The sequence below is a fragment of the Equus przewalskii genome, chromosome 18 (genome assembly GCF_037783145.1).
Source record: "Equus przewalskii isolate Varuska chromosome 18, EquPr2, whole genome shotgun sequence".
In the NCBI taxonomy this organism is placed as follows: Eukaryota; Metazoa; Chordata; class Mammalia; order Perissodactyla; family Equidae; genus Equus; species Equus przewalskii.
In genome coordinates, this window is record NC_091848.1 from 7,792,219 (window position 1) to 7,806,276 (window position 14,058).

The following is a 14,058-nucleotide window of genomic DNA, read 5'->3' on the forward strand; positions in this document are numbered from 1 at the left end:
CTTACTTTATAAAATTTTCTTCTCTCCAGTTATACATTACATATTTGAAAAGCATAAATCTACTTAATATTTTTAAATTTTTCAAAATTTCTTCTCCATTTTAGAATTCAATTCAACACTTATCTGGCTGAAACAGTCTATAGAGTAACATCTATCACCCAGATGTTTTGTCATTTAGCATGGATTTGGTTATACAAAGTTATGTTTAAGCAACAACCATTAAAATTGTAAAACATACCTCTTTCAAGACAGGGGTAATCAGTAATGCAGGGCCCCATAAGAACTGAGTGTCCTCAATCCAGCTATTCGTATCCTCATAAAACCTAAGAACAATGACAACATTTACAATCTAAAGATGCAAAATAAATTTATCCATATTTCTTGTTTGGTTTATCTTTTCAGGTTTCCCTGGGAATAATTATTTGCTTTAATTTTACTTGTTTGATACGTAATTTTGAATCCATAGTTCTTACATCCTATGGTTTGATCTGACACTTAAGAAAGAAGAAAGAAAGGAGAGGAGAGAGAGAGGGAAGAAAGGAGGAGGGGATGAAGGGAAGGAGGGAGGAAAATAGTTCATCTGGGACACAGAAAACTCTATCATATATGAAAAGGATACTTTTTATCTGTAATAAACAAATATTTTGTTTAATTCATTTTCTCCTGAAAGATATACTCATAAGGTATCATAAATCTTTCATATTTTATTTTCTTCCCTTTAAACTTTTTCATTATAAACTCCCTTCTTTGGTGAGGAAGATGGGCCCTGAGCTAACATCTGTCCCAATCTTCCTCTATTTCATATGTGCAATGCCACCACAACATGGCTTGATGAGTGGTGTATAGGTCTGCTCCCAAGATCCAAACCTGCGAACTCTGGACCACCAAAATGCACACAAGCATGCACAAACTTAACCAGTATGCACTAGGCCAGCCCCTATAAACTCCCATTTTGACTTGGATTTGAAAGGGTCTTTTGTCATTTCTCAAGGAAAGTTCATGCTTTCGTCAAGATTTACAAAGACAAGCACAATTAATTCTTTTGTAATTATAGTATATTCTTGACCTCTATTTAGAGTTTACAATATATACAGGATTATGCTTTCAAAAATTCTATATTTAATAATTACTGAGATGATTCCCCAATATATTCTATCTCTATATCTGTTTCCTTTTAAGTTATATTCAATTCTCACGTTTCTAGCTTAATCTTTTCCAATTTACCAAATTAATTATGTTTACTAGTATCATTCTGCAGTTTATCAAACTACACAAATGTAAAAATGAGCTGAAGAAATCTGCCTGACATCTTAATTTATCTCCCTTAATTTTTCAATACACATCTGATTGTACTTCAAAAGATATTAAAATTCTTAAACATGCTACTCACTCATGAAGAATTGGCCTTGCTACTGTTTCTCCAAACTTATGGGCTTTGTAAAACAGAGTATAGAGGAAAGGTAATAAGCTATAGCGAATATTCAAATAGTATTTTGATGATCTAACCAAAAGAGAATCCTGTCCAAAAAATGCTGGATCCTGCTCCTATGGGATAAAAAGAGAAAGGGAAATAAGAAAGCTAAAATGTTAATGAAAATTAAAACAGAAACATTTAATCTATTTTTAAAAAGTAAATTGTACATATTTTAGCTTGTTTATAAAAGGTTGAGATTACTGCTATTCATCATCAAAGTATGCAAATATTTCTTGTTTTTATGTTTTCATTTGGATATATTCTTGTTTGTTTGTTTTTGTTTTTTAAAGATTGGCACCTGAGCTAAAACTGTTGCCAATCTTTTTTTTTTCTGCTTTTTCTCCCCAAATTCCCCCAGTACATAGCTGTATATTTTAGTTGTGGGTCCTTCTAGTTGTGGCATGTGGAAGGCCACCTCAGCATGGCCTACTGAGTCGTGCCATGTCTGCGCCCAGGATCTGAACCGGCAAAACCCTGGGCAGCCGAAGTGGAGCGCACCAACTTAATCACTCAGCCGTGGGGCCAGCCCCCATGATATATGTTTTAATTAAATTTATTTTAAATTAGATATTTCTTATTTACATACACACAAATAAAATTTAAAAATCTTTTCGCAAAGAATTTTTCACCTATATTATTTGTGGTAGATTGAATTATTGTGCCAATTTTCCTGCCTTTTTATACCCACAACATTTGCAACACAGTCTTGTGGTCCCTACCACCAAAGGTGGAGTGGACTTCCCCACCACTTGACTTTGTGCTCAGCTATATGACATACACTGGCCAATGGAGTCTTAATACATGTGACATATTCAAGTAAGGGCTTGAAATGTGCTACCTGAGAACTTGCTACCTTGTGCCTTGACATTGGCAGTAGAAGGATAGGCCCACATAATCTGCTGTCCCAGGTATATAGGGGACACAGCTGCCTGGCCAGCCTGCAGGCTTGCAACTTGAAGAACAGTCTCCCTGCTGAGCTCAAGCTAGCCATTCAGCCAAGGTGCAGTGTCGTGAGCAAACTTGCTTTGATCCCCTGCTATGGATAACAAAGTTAACTGAGGGCATCAGTTACAGCCTCCCTGGATTCACCACCATGTTTACCCTGAAGACATATTTCGCTTTGCTGATCCTAGCTAATCTATGAACATGGTGGGAATAGTATTCAGGCCCATTTCCAGGAGATACAGGACTCTTCCAATGGGCAACTTTGCCGTGATCACTCCATTGAGCTGGCTGAAACATCCTTAGAATTGGACTGCAGTACACAACTCTTCCTATCAAATCTCCATCCTTGCCTTCATCTTCACCAGGTTCAGATCTGGATTGTGATCTGAAGGCTCCCTCCACTTTTCTTCTCCTGCTTCCTCCCCTTTATCCTTCACAAGTGTTTCACCAACAAATCTCTAAAGTCTTTAATTCTGTCTTGACATCTGCTTTTTGGAGAACAGAAATGAACAGAGCATCATGTAATTGGCATCTGGACCTCCCATGAATACAAATTTCTTGAAAGCACCATTTAGGTAGATTACTTTGTTGTTAGTGCCAGTTGAATCCATTCCGCCCTCTAGTGACCCTGTGTCCAGCAGAGAAGAGCTCTGCCCAGTCTTTCTGCACCATCCTCTCAGCTTTCAGTGCTATATGAGACAATGCCACACTTCTATTCATAGGGCTTTTGTGGCCAACTCTTTTGGAAGTGAGAGGCCAGGTCCTTCTTCCCAGTCTGTCTTAGTCTGAAAGCTCCACTGAAATCTGTCCACTATTTGAAATACCAGTGACACAGCTTTCAGCATCACAGCAACATGCAGCCATCACAGTATGACAACACAGACAGGTAGTGTGGTTCCCCTGACTAGGAAAGGAACCCAAGCTGAGAGAGCATCGAATCTTAACCACTAGACCGCCAGGGCTGGCTTTAGGTAGATTAGGAAGTGACTAATATCCAATTTATACCTTTAACTTCTGCTCTATCCTGCCTTGTTCCCGGCTGACCTCTGAGCAATTGTCCCTCTTCTCAAACAGAATTAAGGCCCTATGTGTAACTAGTCAGTGAACAGTGAATAATTTCTTAACCAACAGGCACTTAATTCACTTAACGATTTCACCTAATTTCCCCGCTCCCTCTAAAAAACGTGCCTATGAGAGGCCACAGCATGCTGAATTCTCAGGGCTGGTAGAATAGCTCAGTATTCTTGTGCTTCTGTGCCTAGCAATTCAGATGCATGTTTTAAAAGTGTTAGTTTTATTTTTTCCAATCTGTCATTCCAATTTTGCTTATTATAGAAAGACTCTGGACTCAACCACCTTTGCAAGTGTCTTTATTTTCTTGTGTTTCGTTTAATGAAACCAAACCTGGAAATCCTTGATATTATATTTTTTATTAAAGAAAAGTTACCTGTAACTTATACCATTAGAATCCAAGAATCCAGACTCAGAAAGCTTTGGATTTAATTTAAAATACTGTGATTTATCAAACTTGTATATGCTTTAGGCTTAAATAAAACATTTATGTTGTGACTACCTTATGATTTGCTTATTTGGCAATTTTTTATGTACACAATATTTACAGGCATTGAGATGAGGTCTCTAACTTTACAAATTATGCTACAAATTTTCAGACTTTGTCTCATCTAGATAAATTAATTTAAATACGTTGCTAAGAATAGGATTATGTTTGATCTCAAAATATGGAGAACAAGAAGCAATTACCACATATCCATCAGCATTATGGTTTCTAGAAAACGGATAAAACGCTCCAAGTTGCATCCATCTTCTGCAAAGCTCTTCTGTGGTATCAGCTACAAATCCACAGATATCTGCTCCAACCTAAATATCAAATATATCTATTATTTATAGTGTGAAGATCCTCAAATTTTCCCAGAGCATCACATTTTATGCGTTGACTGATTAATTTACGTTACTTACAATATTTTTGTTTCACTGTCTTCATATACTCTTCCTTAACCTAGTTTGTTTTCCATTTTTGCTACATACTTGCCACTAGTTGCATTATTTTACACTCTTTTCTTCACTGTCTCTTTATACATTTTCTTAGCCTTGTGTATTTTTCTTCTTTGATCTAAGCATTGTTAAGTCAATGTAGAAGGTGAAATTGTATTATTAAAACGTGTTGCTTCTTAATCCAAAATTCACCTCCCATGATTTGATTTTCCCATTTACAATGTATTACAGTAGGAGTAAAATAGTAAAAAACATTGCCAGAGGTGTACCCATATAAAATTGCATTTCTCTTCCTTCAAGGACCCTGAGAAAAAATTTCTATGCTTAATTTAGTATTTGCTAAATTTATAAATTATAAAAGTATTTTTATTTTTCTAAATATATATATCTATAAACAATATATAACATTGTTTTGCATGTTTCTCAACTTTATATAAATGGCATGTTGTATGCATTACATTGCACTCCACTTTTTTCTCAAAGCTCTATCCTTGTGCAATTGTTATGTTAATGTGGCTCTAGTTCTTTATTGTGTCAGATCCAATGACTATGAAAATGCTTCTACAACATTTATATATAGGTTTCTTTGTAAATATGTAAAAAAGTTATTCATATTCAATGATTACATATGTATATACATATGATTAGTTTCCTGGTTTACCAGAAATGTCCATTGTTTAATCAAAATTGGTTGTAACCATTTGAAAGCACAATGACAGAACATGAAATTTCCCATTGCTCCATTTTCATGATAATTCCTTATATTTTCAGACTTTTAATTATTACCACCTATGTATATGAAATGTACTTCACCAAAGTTTTTACTTGCATTTCTCTTATTACTAAAGAAGTTGAGAATTTTGTCATATTTTTATTGAATTTATGTGGGTTTCTCTTTCTATAGAATAGCCTGTTTATATCCATTGATAATTTTTTTATTGTTTTTACATTCTATAGATTTTAGTAGGTACTTTACATTGAATATAAATTATTTACTGGCGATATGAATTGAAAATATAATTTCCTAGTATGTGGGTAACTTTTGTTTGTTTGTTTTTCAGGTAACTTTTAACTTTTTAAAATGCTGTGGTTTTTTTCCTAGGAAGATTAGCCCTGAGCTAACATCTGCCACCAATATTCCTCTTTTTGCTGAAGAAGACTGGCCCTGAGCCAACATCCATGCCCATCTTCCTCTAACTTATATGTAGGACACCTGGCACATCATGGCTTTGCCAAGCAGTGTATGGGTCCGCACCTGAGATCCGAACCAGTGAATCCCAGGCCACCGAAGTGGAACACTCGAACTTAACCACTGCATCACTGGGCTGGCCCCCTGCAATACTCTTTCCATGAATAGAAGTTTTCATTTTGTTGTAGTCAAATTTATACATATTTCTTTATTATTTTTGCCTTCTGCGTTCTGTTTAAGAAATTATTTCCCCAGCCCTAGGTCATAAATTCACCCATTTATATTTTCTTCTAAAATGTTTAAGTTTATTTTTCACACATAGGTCTTTAATCCATTTGGGATTAATTTTTTTGTATGGTGTGAGACATGGATCCATTTTACTTTATTTTTTAAATGGATAATCCATTGTTTATATGAATAGTTGATTCTTTCCTCAAACTGATCTATGGTGATAGTGCTATCATTCAACAATTGTCCATTAATGCAATGGGCCTGTGTCTTATTTTGCCATTTTAATCTATTTGAATGTCTACGGTCAAGTACCATTGTGTTATGTTACTGTTTTATCTGGTAGGGCGAATCTTTGAGCTCTTTTCTTAATTAATTTGTGTTGTCTTTCATATGAAGTTTAGGATAATCTTTTATGTTCCTCAAATTTCCTTTATAGTTTAAATTGGAATGTCACTAAATTTGGATAATAGTTTGGGGAAAATGCATGTTTCTAATCTATTGAGGCTTCTTATTGATGAACATGGTATATCTTTATTTAATTTTCTCAAAAACAGTCCAAAATTTAGTTTTAATATTTACTCCTGGTTATATTTTGTTAATTTTTTGCTATAATATAGAACACCTCATCTTAAAATATATTGTACCATTGCTTTTTTCCCCTCCATTTTTGGACGAAACTTTCTATAAATTGTTCAATTATAGACAAATTTTCAAAATGTCACCTCTGTACTTTGTGTAAATTTTTCTAGAGACTTGGCTTTCATTGCATTAATTTCTTCTCTTATTTTCATTACCAACATCTTCCTTTAGGTTTATTCTGTATTTCTTTTTCCTTTTTCTTAGTTCATGCATTTCACTCATTATTTCACTGAATTATTATTCAGCCTTTCTTTATTGAAGGCTGTAAATACGAATTTCTAATATATTTTATATAACATAAATATTCTAAGTACCAATTTAGCCAATATCCCATAGTTTTGATATGATGTACAATAGTTTGTTTATTTTAAAGCCATGTTTTTATTTTTTGGTGAGGAAGATTGGCCCTGAGCTAACATCTATTGCCAGTTTTCCTCTTTTGTTTCCCTCCCCAAAGCCCCAGTACATAGTTGTATATCCTAGTTGTAGGTCCTTCTACATGGGATATTGTCCCAGCATGGCTTGACGAATGGTGTGTAGCTCCATACCCAGGATCTCAACTGGTGAACCCCGGGCCCCAGGCCAAAGCAGAGCATGCAGAATTAACCATTACACCACTAGGCTGGCTCCTGAGGTACAATTGTTATCATTCAGTAATAAGGGTTTTTTTCCCCCATTTCCACTCAGTTTATTTTTTAACTCATGAATTATTTGCTAATATGCTTTTTAATTTTCAAATTCAAGACTCGTGTGTTGGTGTGTTAGCTGTTTTTTGTTTGGTTGGTTTTTGGTTTTCGTTTTGTTCAGTGCATATCAAAGAAAGAATAAATGAATCACTATAACTTCATAATATATTTTACATTGATTTTGTTATGTAGTAGTTCTCTTTAGTGCTCAACATCAACGCTGCATACTTCTTTTTGGCCTGATACAAATACCAGATTTCTTATGTTTAGAATTTCCTAGTATAAATTTTATTTGCTTTTAAAATTTTGAAATTTTCTCTATCTTTATATTTTAGCTTTTAAATACAAAGCATTAGCTTATCTTTCATCCAAAGTGGTAATATAATATTTTAAATATATTTAGATTTTTACCATTGACTTTTACTACCAGTGCATTTGAATTTTTCCCTACCATCTTATATGGTGCTTTATTTTTATTATATAAGCTTTTCTTTGCTTTGTTTATATTGATACTTGTTTCATGAATTATTTTTATTTGATTGAATTTTCTTCATTTGTTTTCCCACTCTAATACTGAATGTTATAGACATCATCCATATTCTTATTTTTCTCGTAAATTTCCTGAGAATAAAGATCGAATTTTTCTGTGACATACCTTTAATCATTTTACCAAAAATCATTAAAATGATATTATTACAAAATTAAGTGTAATTCATAATGTTATAAATAACATTGTATGAAACTGCTTACCAAAGGCATTCCAAACAAACCGAACTCCAGCATTCCTGCGATAGACCATTCCATTTGTTCCCATGAAGCAGTATTATCTCCTAACCAATGGGCAGCATAGCTTCCAGATCCAGCAAAAGTTGACCGGGTGAGAATAAAGCTTCTCTTATTAGGAAAAACTTTTTGTACAGCTCTAAAAATAGAATCAAAGTAATGAGTAAGATTTGTTTTAAAATAATAGTGATAGTTATAAATCCTAAAATTTTAATTTCAAATGCATATATTACCATTAGTAGAGCCAAGCTATAATATTTGGAACTATTTTAGCAATCTTTTATATCAATTTTGTTTTGAGCTATCAATATTTACTTATTTACACACATTCTGATCAAACACAGATAAAGGAATTCTTTTACCAGTGATTCAGGCTTTGAATGACTGACTTTACCGAATTAAATAAAGAGGTGCCTTTCTGTATCCACTCAACATTTGTTTTTGAAATATACGATTTAAACTCATTAAAATCCTTTTATAATGTAAACTATAGTTATCTGAACTTGAAGCCAATACATATTTTTGTGGTGCAATGATACTAATTACATATTAATGTCTACATTTTCAAATATTAACAAGTAATGTTAAGATAAAACTTACATATTTGAGAGACATTTTATTTCGTTTGTTTCTAGAAATTCACCATCCACAACTACTAGCATTGTTCATCTCACTTCTATTGGTATCTGAGTACTATTGACAATTTTTTTTCCATAAATAGGACATAATCAAGAAAAGATACAAAAGTTTAATTCAGTATATAAAATTATCCAGACTATCTTAGTAAAAATATAATAGTATTCTCAGGGGCTTTTTCTATATTATTACCTCTATAAAATTGAACTATAGTGTTACTTTTTCCTTCCAGAATTTATTTACTTATACAGTGCAATAATATAATGCTCTATTGAGTTTTAAAAGTGAAGTAAACACTATGAAGACAGTATGTAAAAGTTTTGATATCATGGTATGATTTGGAACCAGACAAACATGGGTTTGAATTAAAACTTGACAATAGTTGTGTAATTATGAGAAAATTAAAAATTTATTGAGACTGGGATCTGGGTTTTATTGACTATTGCGTTATAGGTCCTTATATAATGCTTGGAAAATAGCAGGCAATTAACATATGATGGTCTCCTTCCTTTGTTTTGTATCATGGTCCTTTTTTATATACAAGTAACACACTGCATTAGAAAATTACTTTGGGAGATACTGCATACAAAACTACATCTTAATTGAAACTTTTGTTTTTGAAAAATAAAGCCGTTCTAGAAGTAACATTCTCCCAGGCCAACTGTGAAGTTGACGCTTAGGACACAATTATATTCAGAGACTGCAAACTGAATAGAAATTTTGAAGGATAATTTAAATCTATGAGTTAAAAAAGAATCAGGTAAATACATACATCATGTAGTTCTTGATGACGAAGTTTCAAATTCATGAATATTATTAAAAGAACTGATACTCTTAATGTCCTAATTTTTTACCATGAAAATATTATGTTTCTTTCCTTTTTTACTTTTGTGATTTTCCAAACATATTAGTAAATTACCAAATATATTTCTAAAGAATAAATATGAAAGGGCTTCTGAGTGAAATTGTACTTACTGCTCTGTGGCTATAGCCATGCTGTATCCATAGAGGCTGTGAACATCGTACTGCTTCCCCCAGTATTGCACAGCGTCCATGCAAATTGTTTTGGAATACAGGAGTTTGTCAAGAATATCTTAGAGAAAATACATAATAAACATTTCTTAAGAGGTATTTTGCCATTTTAAACTTTATAATCCTTAAATGATGTGCTATGTAATACCATACTTAGCTTAAAAATAGTGCAAGACAACGATTTAAGCTAAGTTCCAATTAGGTCTCCATCCTACACTCCTGTTGATTAACCATTAGATTTACACTTACACTAATAAATACTCTGCTTCCTAACTTCAATAGTGAATGAATCCATGGAGAAAATAGCCTTTAACATGAATATGGAAATATACGCATCTATATTGTGCATCGTATGACTATAGACCAATTAAGTTTTATAGTAGATTAGTTTATTTATATATAATCTAATTTTACACCTGTAGACCTATTACGCAATTACAAACCACTCAAATCTCTGCTTTTCAGTTTTTTATTGTGCTTTGATTTCCAAGCTTACATAGTCTTGCAATAATTATTTTCATCTTTCTTCAGATTCTCATAGCGATCTAGTCCCTTAAGATAACATCTTTTTCTTTGGTTACATTTTTTACCCACTTTCAATAGTGAAAAACATCTTTTTTAGAATATGTGAGATATAACTATTCACGTTTGGTACAGACAATTAATTATTTAATCACTGGCAATTTATCAATGGTAAAGATAAATCAATATGCTATACCAAAATTTAAAGTGATGCTCCTTTTCTTAGGCACAAATATTTTGGCCAAAAGTAAAACAAAAAAGGACATTAGTTTCAGGGTTTTAAAATTATGCTAAAGTTTGTGATTTAGAAATATATGCTAGAATTTGCCAGTCAACAAGGAAAATTATTCCCACTTAATAGTAAGTAGATAACCAAATGCAATTTACCAGGAGTAAAAGGTGGATAATTTAGTTTGTTGACATCACATCCTTTCAATGAACCTTGAACAAAGCTGGAAACTTCGTTCATGTCCTGAATAGATATAAAATGAAGAAGAGTAGATTTTGAGTAATTATCAATCGTATAATCAGAAACTTTCTAAATGTTTGCAAATATGTTATTTACATGCGATAAATGATGTTCTTTTACTCCTAGAAGACAAATATAAGCTATCAACCTAAAAACAAACTTACTTAGCTATACTCACTACTTGATTGTACCTCTAGGGATGGAAAAGTCATTAAGCTGAAAAAATTAGTATTACTAGCTTTTGCATAAATGTATATACTAGATAATAGAAATATCTTAGATGGAATTCAGGGATTGCATACAACCATAATGTATTTCATCTACCTAGTTTTAATTATACATATGAAACATTAATTACAAGTATTGAGCAACAGTCTTTTGTAAATAGTTATACCAATTTTCTCACTGTGAGTCTCTCATTGTACACGTTTCATTGTACACACTTATTTATTCAACAAAATTTGTTCATTTCTGCTGGCACTTGTCTAGTTTCCATGATGTGCCTCGCTAGCAGCTAGGCACAGCACTCTTTGCCTAGACCACATCTCCTACACTCTCATAAGAGAAAAAAAGAGAAAAAAAGGTAAAATGCATTTTAGTATTCTAAGAAAAAGTTATGACCTTACTAAATCCCTAGAAGAATCTCAGGGAACCCTAGGGTTGCTGGACCATTTCATGAGAACTCGTGACCTAAACATCTCTTGGAGAAAGAGTTGTAGGGTATTGTGTTTATGGATTTTCTTGCCATGTAAACCTAGGTCCCAAACTTGTCACTTACTAGTTCTGTGACAATAACCAGTTAAATCAAGTCTTTGGACTAAAAAGAATAATGTACATAAAGTCATGCGACACAGGCTTAAGAAATATATATTTCTTTCTCCTCTGTTAATTGCACTGAAGAATGTCTATAAATGTTTGAGCCGTATTTCCCACATCTCTGAAATATGTTCTACACTCTCACAAAGGCCTCACAGTCAAGTCCTTGCTAAATTTGTTTTCCTCAGAAGAAGTATATTCTCCTTATTACTCTTCCCTTCTCCTATCCATATAATGCCCAGATGGAATTAATATGAGAAATTAGGGTGTTCGAGGGAGAAAAAGAATACATTTCTTACTGTGATACAGATTTTAAAAGGTAAATGCTTTCATTTCCCAAATGTTTTCTTAAGAACCATGAAGAAGGGAAAGGAGGTAGTTATTCAAAGTATACATTGGGGATATTTTATTGAGATTACCTGGAATATTATATTCAATTTTCTTTTCCTATGTCCAGTAAAATTAATACAAAAAGATGCTATAGTTACACAACCAATAATTTTAGATAAACCTAAGTATTTTTTATTCATGAATTCACCCATTAAATTAAATTCAAAAACAACTTCAAACTGTTGACATTCGTAATTGAGAACTGAGTCACATTATTTTAAATTTCAAGTGTCTTTTTCTAAACCATTTCAACAACTCTTGTATATAATATTCACTGAGAAAATGTAATGGCAAAACATTTAACTATGAAATTAATGTTCTTCTCCATAATTCATGTATTTGCAAACTTGAAATAAAATTCATAGAATCTTCCAACATTAACTCAAAATGGACATCATTTATGTAATTTAACAATAAAAATAATGTTTAACAAAAATTTCATTGATTTCACATGAAAGGATTGATCAAAAATATTTAATGGTTTTATCATACAACCAGGTAAAAAGGATTAAATCAGAATGTGATAAATCTACTAGTTCACAACATAAGGGGAAAAAGTCTTCTGTACTTCAGCAGATAAATTATTAACCTAGTAAAGGAAAAAGTAAACACTTTTATATGTTTTTAACCATATTTTACAACAAATACAGCCTTTGAGATTTGATTATCTTTTGTTAAAATGTCTTGTATGCTTGGCAAGATGATATTATTAATAGATTAAACTTACTACACTTAATTTAATAGAATTTGCTTGTATCTCTTTTAGTGTATTTTGTGTATTTGCCATTTTGAATATTCTGAAAATACTCTTCTCTAATTTAACCAAATGATTTAAGTGATGCTACGTTTATTTAACATCATGTACAAGTGAATTCGGTTAGTATTTTCAGTATTACAATCAGGAGATTCAAAGCACTGTAAGTCACGCGTCAAAGATCTCAGCGGATTGATAGTAGTAAATACACCTACAGATATTCAAGTTTCATTCAAATAATCTCAAGTCTAGTAACGATTATTTCTAGGGATTGTTAGCATCATTTTTACCGATGTTTCTGAAGCTTCTTTTATTTAAAATCCACTGAAAACTATATATAAAAACCTGGTGGCATTTCATAACTTCACATTTAAACTAAATCTAAATAAAAATAGTCTTAATTTTCAAAGAATTTTTAAATACTTTAATTTTTATAACAATTCCATAAAATGTGCAGAGACTAAAACCAAGTAAGCCTCCAGTTATTTGGATATATGAATGTACGTGGATGTATCTTCTCAATGAATCTTAAGTTTCCTAGTACCGTATATTAAATTATTAGATTTCTTTATGGTACAATTTTGTATTAGATTTTTAAGAATCAAATTATAACAACCACAAAAATTGATCATAAGAATATGCCTATTTGTTCAGAAAAATGGAAATACTTTTGAATTTTAAAGATATTGACTAACACTTTTATTTTGAAATCACAGCTTTAGTCTTAATTATACCAAATTCAGTAGTGTGCTCTTATTTCTCAAGGATTTGGAGATTTCTTCAAGAACAGGGCAGAAAAAGAGAATTCAAGCATATCTTTATATGCAAAAATCTATTTTTCAGTGAAAATTAAGCTCACATCAATTTCCAAAGTGATTTTAATATTTAAACTTAAAATTCAAAGACATTAGCATAAAATCTAAATTAGAAATCTAGTAAATTATAAAACTATTTTTAAATTTGCCATAAAAATAAAATTTTATCAATTAAATAACAACATATTTTTACTGTATATTATTCTATCAAAAAATAATCTGAAAATAGGGAAAGAAGTAGAGAAACAATTTAGCTGTAAGATTTGGTTATTCAAGTGATAGCTGGCAGCAGAATATCCACTGCTTATACATAGTATGTATTAATTCTGTGATATTTAGTGAGCCTTGAAATCATACTAATTATGATGGAGTTTTTTTCTTTTGTTAAAGCATTAGTCAAAATGCTTCTGTGTTAGTAACAGAACAACTCTGCCTTTCGCAGATGCTCTTCCTTCTCGCTTCCCCACCTCCCTTTGGAGATTAATCAGGTATTTCAGTCTTCAATGGATGTAGAAAATGGAGTATTCTCTCTTTCTGTAGCACAGTCAGATGCTCTTTCACTGTTCCTAAAGTATCATTTGTACTTGTAACTCTGCTCTAGTGGATTCAAATTGTTTTCTAAGCAGGAACAAAAAATGAATACATGGATACCGAAATGATATAA

General features: G+C 32.1%; 1 protein-coding gene across 1 annotated transcript in view; it reads right to left on the minus strand.

Moving 5' to 3' along the window:
- The window catches only part of SI (sucrase-isomaltase), an 84,527-nt gene that overhangs the window by 51,524 nt on the left and 18,945 nt on the right, over window positions 1-14,058 (minus strand). The window contains exons 13-18 of the mRNA XM_070582175.1: window positions 10,538-10,622; window positions 9,572-9,689; window positions 7,928-8,099; window positions 4,181-4,297; window positions 1,391-1,545; window positions 239-323 (exon numbers count right to left, since the gene is read on the minus strand). Of these exons, the coding sequence (XP_070438276.1) occupies window positions 239-323; window positions 1,391-1,545; window positions 4,181-4,297; window positions 7,928-8,099; window positions 9,572-9,689; window positions 10,538-10,622 (732 nt within the window). The remainder of the gene's footprint in view (window positions 1-238; window positions 324-1,390; window positions 1,546-4,180; window positions 4,298-7,927; window positions 8,100-9,571; window positions 9,690-10,537; window positions 10,623-14,058) is intronic.